Here is a 27560-nt window from a genome sequence, read left to right on the forward strand (position 1 = left end):
ATAGCAACAGATCTAATATGTATGCTGATCAATCTCTGACTAATTGAACTTGTGAATTAAATCATTATTCTTACCACTTACCTGGCATCTCTCATGCCAAATGACAAAAATTCATTGTCTGACCAAACTTTAGGCAGATTTCTGAACCTTCTTTTAGGCCCATCAGTGTACTTTTTTGTAAGATCCAGTTTTAGCAAGAATCCTTCACCATCAGTATCTGATCACCCTCATATATCTGATCACGTTCTTCATCTTTCACCATCCCTTCGATTATGTATCATCATTCTGGCCTGTCTTTAGCAAGACTCTTGTTAGGTTGGTTTAGTCAGAATCCCCCCTTCTCCTGATGTTTCCTCTTAGTACTTCTCCATCCATTAACCCCCACCATGGTCCTTGGCTATAAATTTCCACTTGCGCATGATGTATTCAGAATTGAGCCCAGTTCTATACAGACGTCTCTTTTCTCCTATTGCAATCGTTCTGACTAAAAAACTCTTTTTTACTGCTTTAACTACTCTCCAGCTCTAGTTTTTCTTGACACAGATGAGTGAAAGATTCTTTTTTTTGGCAAAGGATTATTGTCTTTTTATTTTTATGTCCACTTTGCTTGGCACTTAGTTCCCTAGTAATGTTTTTGAGTGAATGAATGATAGCTACTCTAAACCCCTTCTAGATTTTCATGAATCTTTGATATTAATGGTGCATATGCCCTTCTCAATTTTTGTACTTAGCAGTATCTGCCTTTTGTTATTAGGAACCTAAGAAGAGGCTCTTGGGTGTGTTTGTATGTGGCTTTTATACCTTACTAAAGTTGGGCCATTTTATGAACAGCAGTTATTTACTAAAGAAATAATTGCATTATACCTGGGTCCAGAGAACTGACTTTGTCATCCTCAGTGACGGACTTCATTCTCTTTCTATTAAAAAAGAAGGAAAAAAGATATATATGCATATATATATATATGTATATATATATATGCATATATATCTCACATACATAGAAAATCAGTTTTCTTATTTGCACATTGACCATTTTAGGATATACTGCTGGCTTTGACAAAATATTTAACATAGATTTTATGAAATTATCCCAGTTATTAAAAACCAGTCTCTAAACCTTGGATTTTTTTCACTTCTCTCCCAGCATTCAGGTAACTTTCTCTCTTTTGAGTAAATAGTAATTTTTATCATTTATGCCTTCTGGTGACTGAGCTTTTTCCTCTGCACACTTGGCCTCTGAAACAGCCTTTTTCTGCATCTTTGTTTTCCTGTTCTAAGATCTTCTCTGGAAGCATCTCACTTCCTCCTGGAAATGTCTCTTAATGTGTGTATCCTTTGCCTGTCATTTATTGGTTAGTTGTACAAAATGTTGAGTTTCATCCTGAGGAATAGATCGGGGAGCAGACACACATTTGAGTGTCATGCCCAGACACGTGATCTACTTGTCAAGTAGTATAGTTCCATATGGGCTGTGAGTTAAATTCTAGTGAATGGCAGCATCTTTATTCAGGATTTCACCTTTGTCACAGCCTGTTTATATGACAGAAATGTGCTGCTTTTTGTTCTTTCTTTCTTTCTTTCTTTTTTTAATTTATTTGACAGACAGATCACAAGTAGGCAGAGAGGCAGGCAGAGAGAGACAGGAGGAGGAGGCAGGCTCCGATGCGGGACTCGATCCCAGGACCCTGAGATCATGACCTGAGCCGAAGGCAGAGGCTTTAACCACTGAACCACCCAGGCACCCCTGCTTTTTGTTCTTGAGAAGGCATCAATTTGACCTCTTTCATAACTAGAGATTTGTTTTATCTATCAGAAAGAAATAAGCAATGGCATTCCATGTATGTAGCAATTGATACAGCTAACAGGGAATTTGAAAAGATGTAAACTGGATTTTTTTTTTTTAAGTAGGAGAACAGATGATTATTATTGTTGTAATATATTTAATTCTTAAAAAAGACAAATCACTTTAAAGTGAAAATGATGGAAATGAAAAGCAGCAAGATACTGAGGAATGATTTCAGAATAATTCTGGGTATTTAAGAAAGAGGGCCTTCTTCCTTCGATTGTGATCCTCCTTTCGGTGAAAATGGCAAAACAAAAAGCCAGTAAAGTGGGAAGGAAGCAGGAAATCCTAGTTAGTTGATTGTCAGATTTGAGCCCTGAAAATGGTTGCTTTTGTTGCATTAAATACTTTTCCCTCAGCTTGGTTTTGCCTTTTGTTTTCTTTTAGAAAATTGTGATTTTTCACTTCTATTTCCTAGTAAGGATGCAGTTAAATGAATTTGGAAGCCATATATTGTGATATGATTGTACAAAAGCAAGTTAAATTTTGAATTTTGTGGTTGGAGGGAAACCATTCTGGAGTTTATTCGGTCACTTCCTATGCCAGTGCTGCCCTACTCTTAGCCAGCAAGCACCCCTTTTCTCCTCTAACTAGGTAGAAAACAGAAAATTTAGCCAAATAATAGAAACAAGGTAAAAGGAAAGAATCTCACCTGCTTCTTATGTTATATCTGCCCTAGCCCTTGTAGTTTACTTCCTGGTTGGAGATATGCTACAGGATCTTGTTGAAATTAAATTTTCATTTCATGATTATATTAGGAAAGCAGGGTTTGGGACTAGGAAGTGAAACTATCTCCAGCACAGCAGTTAGGAATTTTTCCAGAGATGAATTGCTTTCCAAAAATGTTCTGAATTTTCAGTCATAATGGCCATGGTCTTTGCATTTATTTACTTTTATTTACTTGATATTTATTTTTTGCACTATGTCATAGTTCCAGAAAGTGCTAAAAAATCATTATGTATTTAAAACAAACAAACCAGAAAACCCCCTTGTCCTGGGGCTGTGTGAAGAAGAATAAAGCTCTCATTTTCCCAGTACCCAATCATCAGCTTCAGCTGGCTTCTCCTAGGAAAAGAATTTATTGAAGCAATTTATCCTGGCTAAATGTGATATAAATCTGTGTGCACCTATGTACATACAGGCTCTCTTCCATTACAGCAATGCTGCAGCATCAGTTTCCTTCATAGTTAGACCCTGTTCCTAGCACACTGAAAGATGACTAAGAAGCCCTTTCTGTTTTATGGGGCACCCCACAATTTTAAACACTGATTAGTTGTGAAATTACTGATCAGACTACCAGAAATACTGGTTTCCAACCCCAGAGTGAGTCTTAAGAGAGTAGGAGAGATGTTACCTAGCTGCCCTCTGAGTTTTAAGCAGGGTTTTCTGATTACCAAATTCAGTCTAGCACTTTAACATTTTATTTTAATGCAGACCTGAGTGAGGGTAACCTGGTATTTTGGTTTATCTCCAAAATAAAAATTTGAATTTGGTTACAGTTCTGAAGTTGTTTCTAGGCATATTCAAATTATAGTTCTTCCTCTTTTATCTTCCCTTGTTAATGCTCTTTTCTACACCTTCCTTTCTTATAGAAAGATGTTCGAAAATATACTTCAGGAGTTTATTCTGTGAAGACTATTTTTGTGCCCTACCCCTTTCAAAACCCTGTTTATCTTTTAGGAATATTTTTACTATGATTTGCATTTCTCATCCTTATCCATCTCCACCTCTATTTTTATTCCTAAGTGGGAAATGAGAAATTTCCCCAACACATTCATATTGAAATTATTGTTCTTTGACAAAGAATTCCGATCAGCATTTCAAGAGTTTAGCTTCAATAATTAAAAAACAACAACAGTATAAGCCCTGTTAAATTCTTCAGAGAAATAGAGAGGATGGATGGTGATGCCTTTTAGTGCCATTTCTTTTATCCCCTGCAGCAGCACACATCTGTTGGCTGCAACAGAGCAGCCCAAGAACTCTGGCCGAGAGCGGCACAAACAGCCGGAACATATTCACCCAGTAAACCCCCAAAGAGTCGACATTTGTTTTATTGCTGCTTTTAAAAACCTAGCCATAAATAGAATTAGAGGGGGAAGGGCACCGATATTTCTCCATTTGCCACAGACGATTGGTGGGGGGAGAAGAAGGCTCCCAGTGGGGAGAGAAGGTTTTTATTTTTATTTTTTTATTAATGAAAATCATTTCCCATGTAGCCCAATAGGATGGGTGCTTTGTTTTCTTTGGCAATAATCTGGGATAAACGGCCCTTGCCAACAGTCTCGTAGTTTATACACCAGGGAGCCAGATTATAGCCCTGTAAAATGGAGCACCCCTCCTGTAATCCCTTAATTAATTAAATGACAAATTTTGGTCTTCTCTAGTTCAGAAATATGGCTTCCGCATCGAATGTTCAGTGGATTTATTGACATAGGGAACTGCACTGATTATAATTCAGCAGACTAGAGGAGTGTGTTATATACTGTAGCAGAAAGAGGGGAAATCTACCAAAGGTTTGAAATTCCTTGACTATTTAGGTCTCAATTTTTCTAATTAAAAGTTTCAGTTGAGGCACAATAGATCATATGCCACCTGTCTAATGGGTCTCCCCAAAGTAGCCTGTGTTTATAGCTTTGATAGACAGCATTCTTGGAACACCTGTTTCTAGGCTTGATATTTTTGAAGCACTTTTTTTTTTTTTAACTCCAGCGTATTTAACATAACTTTTCCCCCTGCCTCCCCCTCCTCAGCTCCGCTCTGCTATATGAAATATGGGAGACGACAGACCGTTTGTGTGCAATGCCCCGGGCTGTGGACAGGTACGTTTACAATATACTTTATTGTGAATGTCTCGTTGTGAATCAAAGTGGCTGTTTTATCACTAAGGCAAAGAGTTTAAAGCCGGTATTTTACGTGATCACTGGAGGTAATCAGATCAGAGGATTTGCAGTGTGTAAATCCATGTTATGAGGAAGTGTAGGCACTCTACCGTAATGAAATCTGCCTTGCTCTCTTTCATATTGTTATTCTACTGGTGTTTGTTTCCCAACCCACAGTGTTGAGGAATACATGTTGCTCTCTTCTGCTTTCTAAAGCTATCCATCTAAATATAAAACAAGTTTAGAAATATCTTTTCCTCAACCTTTGGGGATATAAAAGTGTGCTTAACATATTTAGAATAGGCAGCTGAGAACGTATCTGTTCATCGTGAGCCTCAGTTTGCTGGAGTATGTTGGATTTTTTAAATAAGAGAGAAAAGTTTCTTTGGACTGTTGATCCAGAAAATCACTGTTGGTAGCTAAGGCAGATCTCTGTCTATGTAGGAAATACAAATCCAGCATAGAACCTAAGATCTCACCGGAATATATAAACTACAAGATTTCTCAGCCATCTTCCCTCCCTGACACCGCAGGATGTCTTGTTCTGTGCGTCAGCTGCCATGTTATTGTCTGCATATCTGTACATTATGTGTCAGATACTTTCATCATATGCTTTTTTAATAAAATAATTTTGTTGAAACTGCTTCTTTACCCTCCCCCTCCATTTTGTACCTTCTTAACTTCTTCCTAGACCCTCCCCTACTGCCATGTTTCACAAAGGATGAAGAAAAGCATACAAAGGAAGTTTTATCGGCCTTCATGGACTGATTTTATAGAACTGAAAGGTTGAATTTCTATTCAGTTAGGAATATGCCATGTGACTGCCCAGTGACACTTACTGGTGGTATGTGAGATTGCAGACTAGTTCTATTAAACACTATAAATACTTCAGCAGAAAGAAGAGTTAAGTTCCAGAGATTCCTAAGAATTGGAATTTGAGAGGTGAATGGGATGAGAGTAGTGACAAGGAATAAGCAGAAGGATTCTAAATTCCAATAATGCTGAAAATTTCAGAAAAGGCTAAAAAAGCCATTGCATTCTGAAGTATTCAGTGTCATAGGATATATTTCCTTTTTTGTTAGTTTTCAGCTTTATTGTTGACTGTTCTCCCCCATCTGATTTGTATTTTATTCTTTTACAATAGAAGCCACTTGGGAAATTAGGGTAGATTTGTTTCACTTTTCAGGCAGCTATATTAGAATACATATCTGAACCTGATCCCTCCAAATTTTTGTGTGTGGATTTGTTGATAATACTATCTACTCTGATTCCCATAATTGATACCGGGGACCCTTTTCACTTATCTCTCTTTAAAAATCTGCAATTTTGGTGAAAAGATTTATTTTTCTCATACTTTTATTTTTCTTTGTTTATTTTTTAAGCTTCTCAGTGCCCCACTTATGTTTTATGCTTAAAACCACCTAGACAAGGGCTTAAAGAAATTAAAATGGATTATAAAATAAAAGGAAAACACCAGAAAAAGCATCTCGTAAGCTCCCTGAGAAGAAAGGTATAAATGGGTTTCTTTAGGCTGTCTCATCAGAAAAGAGTAGTTTTCACTGAAATTTCTTTTTGTTTTGCTTGGGCTAGAGGTGGTAAAAATAGTAGGGACTTTTTACTTTGGTTCCTTTTGTATTGTTGGATACTGTTTGTCATAAGCCTTTTCCTTCCCCTACTTCTTCCTCCCATTTCTGAATTGTTTGCTGGTATTTTGGTTGTTGGGATTCTTTATAACCTCTAGTGTTGGTCCTGAAGCCTTCCCCATTCCCCACCCCCCAGTGGATGTGGAACTCAAGGAGATTGCTACCTTCTTTTGTATTCCAGTTACTTGTTTTATAGAAAAGAATAGAAGGTAGCATGGTTCGTCCCTTTACCTCCTTTGCATGTCAGAATTTTATGGTCAGGTAAAATTGTAGTTCTCTAGTTACGTTTAGTCTCCTTCCAAGTTTCCCCCAATATCTAGTGACAATTAACTCTTAAGTAGGATCTCTTCAAGATTTACTGTGGTAAACAACTGTGGTTGCTTTCTATTATATGAAATAGTGGAAATCTGGCAGAGAAGATAAATTTGGGAAAGCGAGCTACCCTTGGCCTGTCATCCAGCTTTCTTACATCTCTTGAAAATGGTTTCATCCTGGAGCCACTTGAGGCCTTTAAGCTATTTATAATCCACTGTCATTGGTTCAAAATTTTTATTCCAGAAATGGTAGAATAATTTTTAAAAAGCTATGTAAATCCCAGTAGTGGTAATAAGGACCATGATAATTTTTACAAGACATGGTTTAGAACTTACTGCCATTGAAACCTCAAAAATCGGTGGTTTCTACCACTTAGAGGAAGAAGGAATGAAAGCAAATCATAATTCAAGAGACGGATCCTTAAAAAACCAACCAACAAACACAAACTGTAGGAATCTTGCATTATTTCAGTGTATGTTCTCTGCCCAGACTTTACCTTATGTACCCCTAAACTCAGAAATCATCTACGCCTTAATATTAAGGGAAGGTGAAAGGAAAATTCACCTAAAATAGACTAGTGGATTATGCTCTCCACCATATAATCAAAACCACCGGGCTTTCAGTAGATACGTAAACATGTTTTGGTTGCTAGGTCTTTAATGGCTGTTATTTTTGGATTCTGTTCATGATCCACTTCCCAACAGTAAGTCTGATGTGACACAGCTGAATTCTAAATATGCTGCATGCACTTTTTTAAAAGAAAGATGGCTGCTGAAGGTTGTATTCTCTGCATTCTTATCTGAAAAGACAGATGATAGGGTGTTTTGAGCCCTCTCATCTCTATTCTCCTGTTGAGACCCTGTTTCTCTTGAGGCCTCATCACTCTCCTGAAGAGGAACTTAGGGAGAGCAATATTCTTGCTAATACCTCTCTGTGGAATGTGGTAGCAGGAATAGTTAATAGAGCTGCCTCCAGAGAACGGGTTAGTATTGTTAAGGCAACAGTACCCCAGATACCCTGTGCCAAAGGGTTGGGTTGAATTTGAGTGGTTTGGGTTTTTGAAATGTTTATAAGATAGCATCTAATTAATACTGTTGTGACGTAGTACAGTTAGTAGAAGTATAGTTTGGTGCTGAATTTAGGTAGTCTTGTAAGTTTTTGATGCTTTGGGGGACTCTCTTATTTAAAGGTGGATTGTGAAATTGCTCTGTTGTTTGTAGAAGCAGGAAAAACTACAGTTGACCCTTGAACAATGGAGGGGTTAGCACCCCGGGGGAGTTAAAAATCCGCATATAACTTTTGACTCCCTAAAAACTTAACTACTAATATAGCCTAATGTTGACTGGAAGCCTTACCAATAATATAAACAGTTGATGAACTCATATTTTGTATGTTATATGCACTATATATTGTATTCTCACTTTGGAATAAGCCAGAGAAAAGGAAATGTTGAGAAAATTGTAAGGAAGAGAAAATTTATGGTACTGTATTATATTTATTTTTTAAAAATTCCACATTTAAGTGGACCTGTGCAATTCAAACCCATGTCATTCAAGGGTCAACTGTACTATGCTTCTGAGAGTAATCTTGAATTTGTAAATGCAGTTAGATAACTTACCTTTTGGATGCTTTTTGCCCAGTTTTTATTACTAGGAGCCCACAAATTCCATATTCCTGTACCTCCCTTTTGGGAACATGACACTGTTTTGCAGTACAAATTATGCAGATTTAAGTAGTCCTTCTGGTTATTGTAACTAAGCCTTTGAGCAGAAGCTGATCATATAAGCTTATTACTTAGAATGTCTGTTCCTTTAAGAGCAGGAACACATTTCCTCTGAGGAGATACTTCTGATGGACAAGATCATCCCATTATTAGCCATTGAGGAAAATTTCTGTCATAATCACCTCTATATCCACTCTGTCCTTTTAAGGAAAAATCCTTTGATTGTTTCTCTGTCCATTGTGACCTGAGGGGCTGTTACTCTTTTCCCCCCCCAAGGTTATCTACTGCCAGATCTTTTCTTCTCCCAGAGGACGTTTAGGGATAGGTTGAGGTTCTGTTCGTATCTAATTGAGACATGAAACACATAACTAGCTCATAGACCTCCAGGGCCTGCTTTCCCTTTCTAGGGCCAAGAATAGCAGTAGAGCCCTAGTTGTGGTGGGATCGAGGGCAGCTTCTTGTACCTCCTTATCTTGTCATATAATAGGAATAATGTTTATGGTGCTGTAGTCCTGGCTTCACTTGGCATTTAACCAACCTCCAATGCTGTTTATTGCTTCGTATCCTCTGCCTCCATGAACATTATCCCTTAAATCTCTATTGCTTTGTAATATATGAGGCAACAAATAGCTTCTATGATTGGTTAAATGCTGGCATGCTACAAAGGTATATGTTTTATTGCCTATGTAACACAAATCTCTATAGATTTTTTTCTTTTATCCCAGCCCTCCCTTTAAGTGGGCCATACTGGTATTATGGGACTCTGGATTTTTAATTCTATCCCTTTGGCAAGTTTCCCTATTACCTGGCATTAGCACAAAGAAAAGAAGGAAGAATGGGTTGGTGCTGATTACTAATTCTTTATGTCAGGGGAGCATCTTGAATTGGAGAATAATAAGGAAGAAATGGCTTTGATAGGTAAATACCATTTATGGTGGTAGATACCATCTTTACATGCTTCGACAGGTGAGGGCAATTTCAGGCAAACAAATAAGCCTTTCTTCCTCACCCCCTGCCAAGAGTTTAAAAAAATTCAAATTTTTATTTAATAATTCATATTTCATTCAATAATTCATCCAGTTCCCATCTGGTAAGAGTGCCTGCATGCTGTCAGGCAGCTGAAAATACACTGCACTATACACAATTAGGCCAAATGCTAGCCTTGTTTTTTGTAATAATATGTTGATTTTGCAATAACTTTCAGTCCACTCTGAGTATGCTACAGTTTTATGAACTGTCGTGATGGAAGTAGACCACCGTTATGCATCGTGTGGACAAAATTGGGACTAGGATTTTTAAAAATGTAAATATATTAAGAGCAAGGAATTAAACCTGTTTTTAATGTCCGATCTGGCACTCTTGATTCTCGCCTTTAGAAACATGTGGTTGATGATTTTAGCTTTTTATGTTACCATTATTTTTATGTTACTAAGAACATAGTGGATTAAAAGCATCCCTGCTCTGATCTGCCATGGGGGGAGGCTGTATGAACCTAATTAGAGTGATACCCAAGAAATTAGATGAAATTTTTCGGTTATTCACTCTTGTTTTCCTTGGATATGACTTAATATTTGGAATGGGAGCCCAGAAACAGTTCTCAGAGCATTCCTGGTAGGAAAAAAATAAATAAAATCCTGTATCTTCGTATCTCAGTTCTTCCTAACCCAGGAGAGAAGCTGTTTTCTAATCCCTTCTTTTATAAACTGCCGAGTTAATAATGTGCTTTCTGGATCTGAGAGCCTGTCCTTCATGAGTCCCTCTTTTGCCACCCCTGCAAAACCACGTACAGCTAGGTTGTTAACTTACAAGGTATTGTCATCATTATATAGAATTATCATTCTCTTATCAAATACTCTTCCAGCTAATGCGGCAGATTGAAGAACGAGTGAGTTCCCTCTTTCTGGTTAGCGTGTTTCTTTAATGCAGATTGACTTGCTCAGCAGTCACATTTTGTCTGAAGCCCTTGTTAGGGCCTACTCTGTATGTGGATTCATAACACATCTGTGTGTACATCTACAGTGCTGTATAAATAATAATAAGTAATCACCAGATGGCCTATAACTGCTCCTCTGGACCCGCTGGGTCTCTTGAAGCTGTTAGTAAAGTCTTCTGGCGTTTTGCTGGGGAAAACTTGTCATAGATTTATTTCTAAAAAAATTCAAACTCACAACTGGGTGTTTAGGACTAGATATTGCTGTCTGTGTTGTAAATATTTAACAGGCTTTGTACAATGACAAGTAAAAGCGCCATTACTAACCACACACAGTGGCTGTGGAGCTCTTCTTCCCTCCCGGCCATTTAGAAAGGAAACAAAATGCCGATAAATTGTGCATTATGAACAAGGTGCAAGAGATGCTCTCTCTGGAAGCTCTTTCATAGGAGAGGAAAGAGAACTTCAATGTTCTGCTCAAAGGATGTAACGGGACGAACTTAAGCTTTTTAACCAGATGCCAGTGACTTATATTAAAATACAATGTTCTTTTTAAATTGGATTTACAGTACAAAAGAAGCCCCTTCATTTGGAGTTAGGGAAGAGCCAGGTTTTGATCTTAATTGAGTCTCTATAACCAAATGATAAACCCCTTTGAAAGGGTTACAGTTGCAAATGTTAGTAAGCATTTAGCTAAATTTCACTTAGCCAGATCTTTAGACTTTTGGTTATGTCTAAAAATTTAAGATAGCTATTGTTTGCCAGTGTTATTTATAAAGCAGAACTTCTATATTTTTGTCCGCTTTTCATTTGTTTTTGTAAAAGGGGTTATATGTTTTGTTTTTTTGGGAAAAAAAAATCTTACTCTGATTTTCTGTTTATAATTTTCTGTGCTATATTTTACTATTACTACTGTCCGTGCTCCAGTTCCTGTTGTAGGATACTTGCTCAGTACAGCAATGGATATTTTAAAAAATCAAAATAGAACTGATTATCTCTAAATATTAGTGTTTTAAAATCTTTGTATATCTTAAAATAAAAAAGGTTTCAAACAGAAATTGCATATCTGAACTCTCAAGTCTAGTTTTCTTTTGTCTGTTGAGGGTTGAATCTATTTAACCATAGAAGGTCTGTCCTATAAATCATAGCACAAGGCTGTCACTTTTGACTTAGAATATGTAGAAAGCTTTTTTCTTTAAAAATCTCACCTTGAAGAAATGACATACAAATTGTGAGGGAGAAATCCTGTTATTAATAGTTTATTGTAGATAGATTTTGCTTTTTAAATCCCTCAAAAATGATCAGGTTAAGGATAAGATTTCAAGAAGGAAAACACTGTGGAGAAAAGATGGAACGTTTGGGGTTTATCTCTTTGTAGTAGTGCCTTTGTGTTTTTACTTAGAGGTTTCTTTGTGCACTGAAATACACCACCTAAGATTATGCTTTGGTAAGAATCTGGCCTTTTTGCCTTTGAAAAACTTGGGTAACTCTGCAGGGAAAGTCAGCAGAATAAATCTGCAGCCTTGCCGAGTCCTTTGAGTCATTGTGGAAAGCTGAAGTCAGGCGGCAGATTGGCTGTCAGAGTTGCAGCTCCGCTTATCAAAGACATAGTCTCTTGAAGAGCCATTTATGTTATTCCAGAGAGAATCATCCAGTGGCAAAAGGAACTCCTCCTTTCTCCTCCCAAGGGTCAGATCTGCTTTTGATACTGGGCAATTATCCCTTGATTTTCCTGAAAAATGCCTTAATTTACCATAAAGATTGGCACCAGCACAGGTTGCAGACTTGGTTACAGTGACAAGCTCTGATTTCTTAGCCACAGGGAGAGGCATCAGGGTGACACTTGTAAGTATGCCAGAGGCTTAATGGTGGTATTTTTCTGCCAAGTATCTCAGTACCCCTTATAAGCTTGGTTTCTCTTCTCTTTCTCCGAGGGAGATAATATTTGCTTTAGTTTTTTTTGCACACCAGTCACTATAAAAATGATGTGAGAGTTGTCTCTCTCTCCTTCCCTCACTTCCTCAAGACTCTTGCCTTGTCTTTAATTATCCTTCTGTCTAGTTTGTGATTAAGCGCTGTAGTCTCTTATTTTATTTTTTGCCTTCTTCTTGTATAACGTATCTTGGCTCTTATTAGTCATTGTACCTGGTAGGGATTATTAACCAGTGTTTCCTCTGATTAAAAAAAAAATAGACTATTCTTTTTATCAGTTTTACACTTACAGAAAAATTGAGTGGAGGAATGGCTAGGTGTCAGTTGGTTAAGCATTTGCCTTCATCTCAGGTCATGGTCCTGGGGTCCTGGGATCGAGCCCCATATAAGGCTCCCTCTCAATGGGGAGTCTTTTCTCCCTCTCTCTCTGCCCCTCTCCCCCACTTGTGCTCACGCTGTCTCTTGCTCCTCTCTGTTAAGAAAATAAATAAAATCTTTTTAAAAAGTTGAGTGGAAAGTACTGAGAGTTCCCATATATACTCCTTATTCTCCCCTGCTACTGTATCTTTTCTCTTTTTTAAGGCTTGTATTTATTTATTTATTTGAGAGTGCACAAGTGTGGGGGTGGGGGAGCAGCAGAGGGAGCAGGAAAAGCAAGCTTCCCCACTGAGCAGGGACCTGATATGGGACTTGATCCTTGGATCCTGGGATCATGACCTGAGCTAAAGGCAGACCTTTAATAGACTGAGCCACCCAGGCGCCCAGTCCCTTCCCTCCCCCGTGCAATTTTATGTTAGTGTGGTACCTTTGTTATAACTGATTAGCCAATATTGATACATTAATACTAACTGAAGTCCTCAAGCTACCTTAGGGTTTAATCTTTGTGTTGTACATTCTGTGGGTTTTCACAAATGTGTAATAACATGCACCCACCATTATTTATCATACAGAGTAGTTTTACTGCTCTAAAAAATCCCCTGTGTTCCACTTATTCATCCCTCCCCACAATTATCCCCAACCCTTGGTAACCACTGATTTTTTTTTCTAATATATATTTAATTTTTTTTGAGATGTATTTATTTATTTGAGAGAGAGAGAGCATGCGCGAGTGAGCTTGTGTGAGTGGGGAGAGGGGCAAAGGAAGAGAGAGAATCCCAAGCAGACTCCCTGCTGAGTGCAAAGCCCTATGCGAGGCTCCATCTCACAGCCCTGAGATCATGACCTGAGCCAAAATCAAGAGGCAGATGTTTAACCTACTGAACGACCTAGGCACCCCACCACTGATCTGTTTACCGTCTCCATAGTTTTGTCTTTTCCAGAATGTCATATAGTTAGAATCTTGCTGTCCTCTAATTCTTTAAAGTTATGAGCAGATAACCATGTGATTAGGTATAGCTGGAGAAAGGGGAATAGAAAATTTAACATTTAAGGTCACAGCTCGAAGGTCCCTCTAAAAGTCTCAAGAATCTATCCAGGGAGATTAAGGTGGCAGCTTTTCTGGTCCTCCAGAAGTCTCTCTGATGTTAAAAGATTTGACTTCCCTAGTGAGAGTTTTACTGATTCTGGGTGTTGGGAGAAGGGTAGGATGAACATTGAATGGACTGTGTATGGGGAGTGAAGGTATTAGGGCTGAGCAAAAAAAGAAGTAGTAGAGCCCATGATGCCTTTTTCTTTGATGATGTTGAGCACAATAAAATGTCCTTTCCATTCCTCTCAAGGGCAGCCTTATATGTGACTGAAAAAAGTCAGTGCAACTTAAAGGTAAATAAGAAAGATTCCCTGTCTTAAAGTAATCCTCTGTACTTCTACATTAGTGAAAGATTCATATAAACTAATAAGTTACTAGAAAAGTATGGAACTTGTCATTCACGCTTTAGTATAAATCAGTTTAACCAGAGATGTAGTATGGCTACATGAAGGAATAGAAGTTTGTATTTGGGTTTCGGAATAATAGGTGAGGACTGGCTTAGGTAGAATGGTTCCTGAGCAAAGGAGACGTGGCAACTTATGATAATGTCAAAGATAAATAGATTTACTTCTTAGTTTTGTATTGGGCTATTTCAATGTCCTTCTATTAGAAGCTAGTTGAGAATTCTAAGTCTTAAGAAGCATCCTAATAAACACTAGAAGCAACTTAATTCTTTTTGAGATAGAGATATTTCCTCTTTGCCCTGCCCTGGAAAATTTATATTGATAAAATATGAGGGAAGGAGACTGAACTGATCTCTCCAGTTCTAGAATTCAAGCTTCCTATCTACTTAGAATAATAACTCTCTAGTATTGGGCAAGATCCCTTTTCATAGAGATAGTGACTTTCCACCTTCTAGACTTGGCTTCAGTCTTGGCCTCACTGGTAATTTAGTTTCCCTACTTGTTGAGCTGAATTGACATCATGGTAAAATGAACCATTAGCCTACAGCAGACTCTATAACATGATGTTCAGGATTACTGTCAATTAGTGCAGACCAGCAGCTCGGGTATACAGACCTACACCTACAACTTAGAGGAAAGGCTATGTTTATATAATGTGGAAATAGTCTACCCAAGGGATTAGATGGGGGGAATGGGAGAGAACAAAATACAAAGAAAATTGTTTAACTCTTAATGTAATAACAACAGCAGTAATGCAACAGCTAACTGAGCTCTTATGTACTGTATAAAAGTGCTTTATAGATACTACTTTATTTAATCCTAGAAATCCCCTGAGGGAGGATATAATATTATCCCTGTTGTACAGATGAGAAAGCGAAGGTTCAGAGAGACTGAGTAACTTGTACAAGGCCACACGATATTTTGTGATGGAGCTATTATAGAAACCCAGACTAGCCCTTTTAACTACTAGGCTAAATTGGTTTCTCATTATTCTCCCTATACATGTAAATATGCTCATCTAGCATGGGGGTGGGGTGGGGAGAGAGAATAAGTCGTTTTTTGGTCAATGGTCCCAGTGCAGTCAGTTACTACAGTTTATTACTATAATTGAGCTTGACTTGTACAAAAAGATAAGAATTCTTACTCATCTGAAGGGACGTCTCTGCAACTGCCTTAGCCTTAATCTGTAATGGTAATGGCTTTTTATCTGCCTGGGAGTGCTGCTGAGATGTGGCTAACTCTTTCTGAGGTAAACAATCATGTTTGTAGCTTGGCCATGATTTTAAGATGGAAAGAAAATGAATTCTTGACCAGTCAGAAAGGTAGACAGAACTAGGAAATTGGGACCTAAAAATCTTGGCTTCAGCATCCTCCACTCATAGGCCCAAAGAAGCATTGTGGTGTCATCTTTGTGAATTCTAGACTGGGTTACTTCCTGATCGACGTTCCCTTCTTCTCGTTCTTAGTTTTATGCCTGTAAGCTCCCAGATACAAATGGCATCTTTCTTTGTGTAGTGTCACGTAGTAGTGGGGCTTTGGTTATAGTGGCTGCCGTACTGATTGGTAGCAAGAGGAAATATGACTAAGGTGGGATGAGGGTATGGCTAGAAGTTGGTTAATGGTGTCCTGAGATGTGTATTCTGCCTGGTGATTGCTAGCTTGTTTATCCTCTGAAGTTTTGGGCGTACAACTGCATGGAGAGTCTTACCTGTTGAATAATAAAATTTTTCTCTACTCAGATCTTGCATCCTCTTCTTTGATTTCATAGCCCTTCCATATGTCTGGTCTTCTTTTTCCCTTGTGTGTTAATGCTGTGGACCTCATTTATCATTAAAAGTGACAATCTGTGGCTAAATAGATACATGGAAATATTTATGTGAAATAATTTGTGATAAAAATATGTGGAAGTACACAAAGGATTGAAAGAGATTGGAGAATCTCTTGGTTGCTGTTTATAGTACAAGTATTCTTTGTATATTTTGTCTGACTGTATGTTTTATGGAAAGGCTGCTTAAAATATATATTTCCCTTCTTGATTCTGATTCTGATTCAGAATTTAGCATTCAACATCAGGAAATATCTGACTGAAGTCTTGTCTTTTCTACCTGTAACCAAGTCAAATTCTTGGCTTCAAAGCTGAGAATGCCTTATTGGGCAAGGTCACAGACTACCAAAATGATCATTCTAGGGGTCAGAGATCTCATTTGTTTATTTTGCTGGGTGCCTCTGACACCCATTTAGTTGCATGTGTATGCATGCATGTTTGTGTGTGTGTGAGTTTGTGTGTGTGTGTGTGTGTGTGTGTCTATCTGTCTCGGGGTGTATGTGTCCTGGCAGGAGTTCTTGTAAAACTAATCACAGAGAAAAGGTGATTTAAAGCAGCAACCTATGAAACAGAGACTACAAGCTTGATTGCTAAGAGGTTATCAGATAGATAGTAGCAGCTTAATAGGGTGGAAGATTTTTTTTAAGGCCTGCATTTTTTTTTAATTAAAAAAAATTTTTTTAAAGATTTTATTTATTTATTTGACAGAGAGAAAGCACAAGCGGGGGGAGCGGCAGGCAGAGAGAGAGGGAGAAGCAGGCTCCCTGCTGAGCTGGGAGCCCACCATGGGGCTTGATCCCAGGACCCTGGGATCAGACCTGAGCCAAAGGCAAGCAAGCACTTAACCAACTGAGGCACCCAAGCATCCCGAAGGCCTGCATTTTAATGCTAAGTCTCAGTTACCTCCTTTTTGTGTCCCTGTTCTCAAAATCACTGACCAGGGGGAAAAAATAACAACCAAACACCAAACAATAAATCCTTTTATTGGCATGAGTTATTTTAGTCAAGTGAAGAGTTTTCATTGGAGTTGTCAAGATCTCAGGTGTGGGATGTAGGTGGACTTTGCTCTAGAAAACCAGAGTGAGGGGCACCTAGGTGACTCAGTCGGTTTAGCATCTGACTTGATTTCAGCTCAGGTCATGATCTCAGCGTTCTGACATCAAGCCCCACACAGGGCTCAGTGCAACACTGCTTGGGATTCTCTCTCTCCTCCCTCTGCCCCTCTCCCTGCTCATGTTCTCTCTTTCTCTAAAATCAATCAATCAATCAGTCAATCTTCGGAATACTAGAGTGAGCAGATAGTATTACACTTGTAACTTTAGTGAGCATCATTTTTTTATACAGTGACAATCTGTGTACATTAATTTTTTATACTGTATTATGTTCATAACGTCAGACATTTGTCATTTTACTTCAGTTTCGGGTATTTCTTAGAAGAAGAGACTCTAATCCACTTAGGCTGTATTGGGAGGGGACAGTAAAAGTAGTTACTCTAACATTTTCAGGGGTCTGGGTGTCTGAATTTGTTTTATAAGGCACCATATTAGATTCAACAATTTAGCTATTTCCTCTTCAGCCTTTCTTTTCTTTCCTTTTAGTTTTTACCTAGCTAAGGCAATGCAAAATGGAAAGGGGAGACTTGTTTCAGCATTCTTTCACTTTATATGCATTTGAAACTACAGCCAGGCAGCCTCCTTATGGAGGCTTGTACTTTCGGTTAGGCACACGTGACTGCTCAGAGGAGAGAGAGTAGTGTGCACATACGTAGTAGCTCTTGGCAGAGCAGTGGTTAAAGGTTTGAACATATTGTACCTTGTTGGCTCTTTCCTTAGTCCTAAGGGAGGCATTTTGCTCCTCCATAGACAGTAATCAGCTTGTCAGAGTCGAATGACTTTTTGTTTTTTCTTTATCTAGTAAAATACAGTGGGCTCAGCTTTCTGGGAAGCAATTTCTTCCTCCACCGCATGAACAGAAGGTCGTGGATGCTGTCTCTGAAACAAAGGGGAAGTAGTGATAGAAAAATCAACAGCTCGGGTGTAATTGCATTGGAGCTCTGTCAAAGAGACAACAATTCTTGCTTGGAAGCTGGACTTTCTGCTATGCTGTGCTTTTCTGTCTTAGAATAATAAGCAATGAGTACTCCAGGCTTAATTTTTCAGGCTCTTTTCTGAGCACTCTGTGAGAATAAGCATGCATCGAGCTATTTATTTTTTACTTAGTCATTTTCAACTTTTTCTAAGGCTTTATTTTTTGAGAGCCATTATAGTTTGACAGCAAAATGGAGAGGAAGGTACAGAGGTTGCCCTGCCCCCACAGGTCCATAGCCCCGGCCATTATCAGCATCTAGAGTGCTGCGGTTCCTGTAACTGATGAGCCTGCACTGATGCGCCATCATCACCAGAGTTTATAGTTTAGGGTTCACTCTTGGTGTCGTACCTTTGATGGGTTTGGAAAAATGTATAGTGACATGTATCAATCATTGTATTATCATAGAATATTTTCACTGCCCTAAAAAGCCTCTGTGCAATCTTCTATCCCCTGGCAACCACTGATCTTTGTACTGTCTTTACCATTTTGCCTTTTTCAGAGAGCCATTTGGATGGAATCATACAGTATGTAGCTGTTTCTGATTGGCATCTTTCACTTAATATGTGTTAGTAATATGCATTTAAGGTTCCTCCATGTTTTTTCTTGGCTTGATACCTCATTTATTTTTAGTGCTGAATAATATTCCATCATCTGGACATACCACAGTTTATTTATCCATTTACCCACTGTAGGATATTCTGGTTGCTTCCAGGTTTGGGCAATTATGAGTAAAGCTGCTACAAAAATTCATGTGCAGGTTTTTATGTGGACATAAGTTTTCAGTTGCTTTGGATAAATACCAAAGAGCATGATTTCTAGATCATATGGTAAGACTGTGTTTAGTTTTGTAAGAAACTGCCAAACCGTCTTCCAAAGTGGCTGTACCATTTTGCATTTCTACTGGCAATGAATGAGAGTTCCTTTTCTTTCACACCCCTGTCAGCATTCGATGTTGTCAGTGATCTGGATGTTGGCCATTTGAATAAGTATGTAGCAGGATGTCACTGTTGTTTTAATTTGTGTTTTCCTAATGACGTGTGATATGGAGCATCTTTTCATGTGTATATCTTTCCATCTATATATCTTTTTTGGTGGGCAGTCTGTTGAGGTCTTTGGCCCATTTTTAAAAATTCATTTATTTATTTGAAAGAGAGCAAGGGAGCAAGCTCGGGTGGAGGCGGGGCAGAGGGGGAGGATCTCAAGCAGACTCCCTGCTGAGTGGGGAGCCCAACAAGGGGCTTGATTCCATGACGCATGAGATCATGACTTGAGCCAAAATCATGAGTTGGATGCTCAGCCAACTGAGCCACACAGGTACCCCTTTGTCCCATTTTTTTTTTAAGAGTTAATGTTTCTTATCACTTTTTTTTTTTTTTTAATATTTATTTGACAGAGAGAGACACAGTGAGAGAGGGAACACAAGCACAGGGAGTGAAAGAAGGAGAAGTAGGCTTCCCGCCAAGCAGGGAGCCCAATGTGGGGCTCAAATCCAGGACCCTGGGATCATGACCTGAGCCAAAGGCAGATGCTTAATGACTAAGCCATCCAGGCGCCCCTTTGGCCCATTTTTTAATTGGGTCGTTTGTTTTCTTTTTACTGAGTTTTCGGAGTTTTTTGGATATATATTTTGCTTTATCAGATGTGTCTTTCACAAATATTTTCTCCCAGTCTGTGGCTTGACTTCTCATTCCCTTGATACTTTCACGAGAAGAGTTTTTAATTTTAACAAGTCTGACATATTATTTCTTTCATGAATTGTGTGACTTTGGTATTGTATCTAAAAAGTTTATCACCAAACCCAAAATTATCTAAGTTTTCTTCTATGTTACCTTCAGGAGTTTTTTGTTTTAAGTAAAGGTTCCATACCCAGCATGGAGCCCAACAAGGAGCTTGAACTCACAACCCTGAGATCAAGACCTAAGCTGATAACAGGAGTCTGATGCTTAATAGCAATGCCTGCATGGCTCAGTCTAACTTCTGGGAGTTTTATAGTTTGGCTTTTACATTTATGTCTATGATCCAATTTGAGTTAATTTTTGTGGAGAGTGTAAGGTCTGTGTCTAGATTCTTTTTTTTTGGGGGGGGGGGGTCCTATGAATGTCCAGTTGTCTCAGCACTATTCGTTGAAAAGATTTTCTTTGCTCCATTGTACTGCCTTTGCTCCTTTGTTAAAGATCAGTTGACTATATTTATGGAGGGTCTACTTCTGGGCTCTCCATCCTTTCCATTGATCTTTTTGTCTGTTCTTTCACCAGTACTACATTATCTTGATTATTGTAGCTTTAGAGTATATCTTGAAGTTAGTGTCAGTCCATCACCATTGTTCTCTTCCAATATTGTGTTGGGTATTCTGGATCTTTTGCCTCTCCATTTAAGCTTTATTTTATTTTTTTTATAGATTTTATTTATTTATTTGACAGATCACAAGTCGGCAGAGAGGCAGGCAGAGAGAAAGAGGAGGAAGCAGGTTCCCCACTGAGCAGAGAGCCCAATGCAGGGGTCGATCCCAGAACCCTGAGATCATGACCTGAGCCGAAGGCAGAGGCTTTAACCCACTGAGCCACCCAGGCGCCTCTCCATTTAAGCTTTAAAATCAGTTTGTCTGTTGACATCCACAGAATAATTCACTGGGATGTTCATTGGGAGTGCATTGAGTCCGTAGATCAAGTTGGGTAGAACTGACATCTTGATGATATTGAGTATTCCTATCCATGAACATGGAATATCTTGCCATTTATTTAGATTTTCTGTGATTTCATTCATCAGAGTTTTGTAATTTTCCTCAGAGGGATCTTATACATATTTTGTCAGATTTATACCTAACTATTTCAGTTTTGGGGATGCTAATGTAGATGGCATTATGTTTTTAATGTCAAATTTTACTTGTTCATTGATGGTATATTAAAAAAAAAAAAAGTTGAGGGTGCCTGGGTGGCTCAGTCAGTTAAGCCATTGCCTTAGGTTTGGAGCATGATCTCGGGGTTCTGGGATTGAGCCCCACGTCTGGCTCCCCACTCAGCAGGGAGTCTGCTGCTTCCTTTCCCTCTGCCCATCCCCCTGCTCTCTCTCTCAAAAAAAAAAAAGTTGAGGGCACCTGGGTGACTCAATCATTTGGGTGTCTCACTCTTGATTTTGGCTCAGGTCACAGTCTCAGGGTCGTAGGATTGAGCCCCATGTTGGGCTCCATGCTCAGTGGGGAGTTTGCTTGGGATTCTTTCCCTCTCTTTCTCCCTCTCCTCCTCTCCCCACTCATGCTTGCTTTCTTTTTTCTCTCTCTTTTAAAATAAATAAATCTTGGGTGGTTCAGTTGACTGAGCGTCTGCCTTCAGCTCAGGTCATGATCCCAGGGCTCTGGGATCCAGCCCTGGGATTGCGCTCCCTGTTCAGTAGGGAGCCTGCTTCTCCCTCTGCCTCCTGCTCACCCTGCCTGCCACTCTCCCTGCTTGTGCTCTCTCTCTCTCTCCATCAAATAAATAAATAAATATCTTATTTAAAAGAAAGAATTTAAAATAAATCTTTTAAAAAAGCAGTTGAGTTTTGTATATTAATCTTGTATCCTGCAACTTTACTGTAATCACTTATTAATTATAGGAATTTTTGTTGATTCTTTTGGATTTTCTACATAGATGATTATGCCATCTGCCAACAAAGATAGTCTTATTTCTTCCTTCCCAATCTGCATACCTTTTACTTCCTTTTCTTTTCTTACTGCATTAGCTAGGACATCCAGTACAATGTTGAAAAGTAGTAAGAAGAAACATCCTTCCCTTGTACCTGATCTTAGTGAGAAAGCTTCAAGTTTCTCAACCTTAAGTATGATGTTAGCTGTACATTTTTTTTTAGAGATGTTCTTTTATCAAGTTGATTGAAGTTCTTCTCTCAGTTTGCTGAGGGTTTTTATCATTGTGTAGGGTTTTACCAAATATTTTTTCTGCATCCATTCATATGATCATGTGATTTTTCTTCTTTAGCCTGCTGATGTGATAGATTACATTAATTAATTTTTGAATGTTGAACCATCCTTGCATACTTGGGATAAATCTCACTTGGTTGTGATGTGTAATTCTTTTCATACATTCTTGGGTTTTATTATCTTGTTTAGGATTTTTTTAAAAGATTTATTTATTTATCAGGGTGCCTGGGTGGCTTAGTCGTTAAGCATCTGCCTTCAGCTCAGGTCATGATCCCAGGGTCCTGGGATCGAGCCCCGCATCAGGTTCCTTGCTCGGCAAGAAGCCTGCTTCTCCCTCTCTCTCTGCTGCTCCCCTGCTTGTCTTCCCTCTCTCGCTGTGTCTCTCTCTGTCAAATAAATAAGTAAAATCTTAAAAAAAAAAAAAGATTTATTTAGAGCATGCATGTGCATGCATGAGTTGGGGTAGCGCGCTTAAGGAGAGGAGAGAGAATCCTTAAGCAGATTCCCCACTGAGTGTAGAGCAAGTATGGGCCTAATTCCAGGATCCTGAGATCATGACCTGCTAATGTTGAGGATTTTTGAATTCATGTTCGTGAGTGACATCGGTTTGTGGTTTCTTTTCTTTTTCTCTTTTTTTTAAAGATTTAATTTTTTAAAAAGATTTTATTTATTTATTTATTTGAGAGTGCTCAAGCAGGGGGAGGAACAGAGGGAAAGGGATGAGCAGACTCTGTGCTGAACGCAGAGCCTGATGTGAGGCTCAATCCCCGGACCCTGAAGTCATGACCTGAGTCAAAATCAAGAGTCACACTTGACCAGCTGAGCCACCGAGGTGCCTCTGACCCCTTTATTATTATGTAATGCTCCTTTTTATTCCTGTTAATGTTCCTGGCCAGAAGTCTGAAATCAAGGTGTGAGCAGAGTCATAATCTCTCTGGAGGCACTCATGAGAATCCTTTCCTTGCCTCTTCCAGCTTCTGGTGGCTGCTGGCATTTGGGGGGTTATGGCCACATCACTCCAGTCTCTACTTTTGTCTTAACGTCACCTTCTCCTCTTTGTGTGTATCTCCCTTTGCCTTTCTCTTACAAGGAAGTCTGTGATGGCATGGGGCCTAGGTGCATCATCCAGGATAACCTCTTCATATCAAAATCCTCAGTTTAATCATCATATAGTTAACGTGGGATCTAGGAATTAGGACGTGGACATATCTTTGGGAGATGTTAGGGGTTGAATTGTATCCCCTAAAATTCACATTTGAAGTGCTAACCCCAAATATCTTAGAATGTGACCTTATTTGGAAATAGGATTGTTGTAGATACAATTAGTTAATATGAGATCATATTAGAATAGGTTGGACCCATGATCCAGTATAACTGGTGTCATTATAAATGGAGGAAATTGGAAACAGATGTGCAGCCAGGGAGGACACCATGTAAAGATTGGAGTTATGCTACCACAAACCAAGGACACCAGAGATTGCTAGCAAACCATCAGAAGCTAGGAAGTGAGCATGGAACAGATTTTCCCTCACATCTTCAGAAGGAACCAGCTGTGCTGACACGTTGATTTCAGACTTCTGACCTGTAGAATTGTGAGACAGTAAATTTGTTGTTTTAGGGCAGCTCCAGCAAACTAAAATGGGAACCACTATCAGCCTACCACACTATGGTTGAAATCTGTTATTTGCTATAGTTAATTGCTTGTTACCAAGAAGTGAGGACGAGGAGTACCAGAGTCTTCGTTTATCCCTGACATCCATCAGTATGCTTAATGGCCTTTTTATTTATCCTTTTTCTCCTCTTTTCCCTTAACAGATGGGGCTGTTGTAATGTGATATGAAGGTTAATAGGATCCCATTAGCACCTCCTGGTTTGTCTACATTCTCATATAATAGGATGGGAGGTTCTATATAATTGAAACAATTTGTTATCATTTTAGACCAGAATCAAAAATTGAATATGGATTTTCACAAATGTCTAGCAAGAGATCTGGTGCACACAAAGGATCTGTTGTAAGAATAAAAAAGTCAAGACATTTCCCTTTGTGTATTTTGCCAGGTATCTCTAACCTTGAGTAAGATTGGGGACAGGTTTCCAAAATTAGCCCATGAATAATTTCTCAGTTCAGTCAGACTCCTGTTAGCTTTTGTGGGTTCAATTTAATTAAAAAAAAAAACTTGGATATCTGCAGTGTGCTACACACCATGCTAGATACTAGTGACAGAAAGATGTATCAAAGTATTCACTGTCTCATAAGGGAGTCAGACACATAAAAATGTAATTACATTATAGTATGATAAATGTAATAATATAAGTATTTGCAAGTTCAGAGAGCTCTGGTAGACATCAGGGAAGGTTTCCTGGAAGAGGTGATTTTTTAACTGGTTTAGAAAAAGATAAAAAAAAATTTTACCAAAAAACTTTTTTTGCCAGACAGAGAAGATAGAGATGAACGTTAGAGAGAAGAATATCCCAAACATAAGAGACATAAGAAAACACAAAAGAATGAAACAGCATGATGTGTTCAGAGAAACTGCAGGTAGCTTGATATTGATGGAGCACAGATTGTGGTGAGGCTGGGAAGGTTAGCAGGGGCAGTTTCCCCAGCACCTGATGTTGCTGCTGTAGTGGATAACTATAATAGTCTCGAAGCATGTGGATAAGTGTGACTGTTAGGCAGCATAGGTTCCGTTTTGCACCTCCCTGCCTGCATTCTTTTTTTTTTTTTTTTTTAAGATTTTATTTATTTATTTGACAGAGAGATCACAAGCAGGCAGAGAAGCAGGCAGAGGAGAGGGGGAAGCAGGCTCCCCCCGAACAGAGAGCCCGATGCGGGGCTCGATCCCAGGATCCTGAGACTATGACCCGAGCCTAAGGCAGCAGCTTAACCACAGAGCCACCCAGGTGCCCCCTGCATTCTTTTAATGTAGACAACTATTCATTGGCCAGCATTCCAAAAAAATACCTTGTATGGGGAAAAAAAAAAAAATCCAACATAAAAGGAGTTTCCTATTTGCTTGGTTTTATTCAAAGCTTTCCAAGTTATACACAAAGATAATCAGCTGAATGTATCAGTAAGTCAGGGTTAACGCTTTCTTTCTGCATCAAATTAAGGAGGCAAGGCAGAATCAGTGCATTTCACAAGTTCCTGGCTTATTCAAGAGATTTGCCTAACCATTTGAATCTTTGTCTATTTCTTTACTAGCCTGTAACCTTTTCTGTAGTCATTAAAGCTCTGGACAGTTAAACTTTGATAGTTTGTTTGAAACAAAAACACATTGCTGCATTTTGGAATTATTTTTGAATGGGTGAGTGCAATCTTTTAAGCTTGCCCCAGCCATTGAAACACTCAAAGTTTTGAAGACTGAGGTATCTACATTTCTTTCTCCTTCCCTTTCTCTTCTACCTTTGTCCTTTCCTCCTTTCCTCTCTTTCTCTCTCTCTTTTTCTCTGTCCCACTTTCTCTCTTTCAGGTTCAGTTTTTCTTTTGACTGAACTGTTAGAGTACCAAGTTGTATTTAAGTCCTTAAAGGGGCAGAATTTTTTAGCTATTGTAGTCTCTGTAGTGTGATTCATAGTACATTGCTCTGCTGAGCTCATTGTAAGCATTCAGAATCTCCTGTATTATTACTAAGAAGTGTTTAGAGTATTCTTTTTGCATAATGAAATTTTCGTCAGCCCAAGAGAAAACCGAAATGTAGTAAATTATCCCAGCTTTGATGGTTAAGAGCCACACTGTTCACACTGTATGTTTGTCTTTCCCACCCACGTGTAAGTTCCAGGCACAACAACACTAACTGTGTGGCAGAATAGATGTGATGTCTTATTCAAAATAGAAGTGACGTCTTATTCAAGGGCTCTGTACCTTATAATATCCTGATAAGAATTTGGGAAGAGAGATGAGATTGAAAAACACAAATGTGTGATGTCCAAAAGAACGTATAGGACTGTGTGATAATCATTTTGACCCAGAAAGCTTTCCTTGCTTTGTTAAGAACTAAAGTTATTCCTTTGGGAAGGTTAATAGTACCCCAGCTAAGCAGATACGTTTGAGAAGTAGAATACTATAAGATCTACCATTAGGCAGGAACTATGGAGAAAGCAATTAGCCATGTTAACTGACACAGTTCCAAGCCCTGCTGAATTGCTGCTGGGATTTCTCTGCTCCTAGGCACTGGTCCTTTAAAGTTTGTTGAGCATAAGGGGCACCTGGATGGCTCTGTTGATTAAGGTTGATTAAGTGGTTAAGCATCCGACTCTGGATCTCAGCTCAGTTCTTGATCTCCGGGTTGTGAATTCAGCCCCCACATTGAAAAAACAAAAGTTGAATATTTAATCCATCCAAGTAAGTCACCACTATCTAAAGAAAGGTAATGGGTCTGTTGTTGTTCATGCTTAAGCACAGTTCCCAAGAGTGCCCTGGAGTTTAATGCACAGCCAGCCATTATGTATTTGAGGGAGAAACAGGAATAAAAGAAGATGTGGGTCAACCTAAACCTCCATATGTTACTGAAGAGGATCTTTAACTGCCTTGGGTTCAAGAGCAGCATGACAAGGTGCCTCTCTCTTACCATTTTGTCCTTCCCTAAAGCCGGAACAAATGTATAGCCATTGTTTGTAAGAACCCTGTGGCAATAGGTGATGATGAGATGAAGTAATTTATTGGTATACTATGCGAAAGTGAAAATGGAGTTCTGCATTAAGGTACAGCTGATAAATATTCATGAAGATGTGGAATGAGATATTGTCTTCCTTGTTCCATTTTCAAGTTCCTTAATAGAAAATGAGGAAGAATCTATATATCCTGAAATTTGTCATATATTTGTTAGAAATGGTTTCAGCTGCAGCTTCTTCCTGTAGCTTAAAACTTTGTGAACACTTGTAACGTAAGAAGTCGAGAATTAAGACTGTTTGAGCAGCTAAACAAGGTTATTGAGGACCTGGGTTCTTTCTGCCTTTCAGCTCCACCATTTTTAGCATTTACCTTTTAGTCTCAAGTTTGTTGCCTCACAGTCAAGGATGAGCAAGGAAAGAAAAGAAGTAGCACTAGGAAATTTCCTCTTTTAGTGTCCTCTTTATAAGGAAACAAAAGTGTTCCCAGAAGTTCAGTCTTTTATCCCAGCCCCCAGTGGATTTCTGTGGCCTAAACTGTGTGACAGCTTTAATCCTACCTCATGGGAGGCTGAGGAAGTGAGTATCTGGCTTTTCTGCGTTTATAGTGGGAAGCAAACATGGGAGAAAGGTTAGGAATGGGGGGATTGGGTTAAGAAACCAATAGTGTCTTCCTCAAACCTATTACCTCTTCCCTGTCTCTGCTCCACTGCTACCCCCTTTCACCAGACAGTCCAGTATGTAAGGCATTAATTGACAGTGGTCTTTTCAGGATCTCAGAGTCTAATAAGCCATATAGATTTCCAGTTTTAAAGTCCTTGGATCCAGAATTTAATTATGGCCTTACTGGAAAAAGTCACAGGGAATATTATTGAAAGGAAAGGGATTCTGGGAAGGTGGCAGAGTAGGAAGCACCAGGAATTGGTCTCCCCTCCTAGACAACAGTTACACTGGCAGAATCTGTCTCATAGAAGTATTCGGGAATT

At 38.9% G+C, this 27560-nt stretch overlaps 1 protein-coding gene across 12 annotated transcripts in view; it reads left to right on the top strand.

Annotated features, from left to right (window-relative positions):
* LOC116878846 (cyclic AMP-dependent transcription factor ATF-7) overlaps window positions 1-27560 on the top strand; it is an 81416-nt gene that overhangs the window by 15245 nt on the left and 38611 nt on the right. For 5 of the 12 annotated variants that reach the window (XM_032876617.1, XM_032876612.1, XM_032876613.1 and 2 more), the window contains exon 2: window positions 4594-4662. The exons of 1 other annotated variant lie outside the window; for it this stretch is intronic. In XM_032876617.1, coding sequence (XP_032732508.1) covers window positions 4615-4662 — 48 coding nt within the window. In that variant the 5' untranslated portion in view covers window positions 4594-4614. Of the gene's footprint in view, window positions 1-1304; window positions 1325-4593; window positions 4663-13983; window positions 14027-27560 lie in introns of those variants that run through there. 6 more of the 12 variants (XM_032876611.1, XM_032876609.1, XM_032876608.1 and 3 more) reach the window with 3 other exon arrangements.

Source organism: Lontra canadensis, unplaced genomic scaffold (assembly GCF_010015895.1).
Source record: "Lontra canadensis isolate GAN:19392208 unplaced genomic scaffold, GSC_riverotter_1.0 scaffold59, whole genome shotgun sequence".
NCBI classification, from domain to species: Eukaryota; Metazoa; Chordata; class Mammalia; order Carnivora; family Mustelidae; genus Lontra; species Lontra canadensis.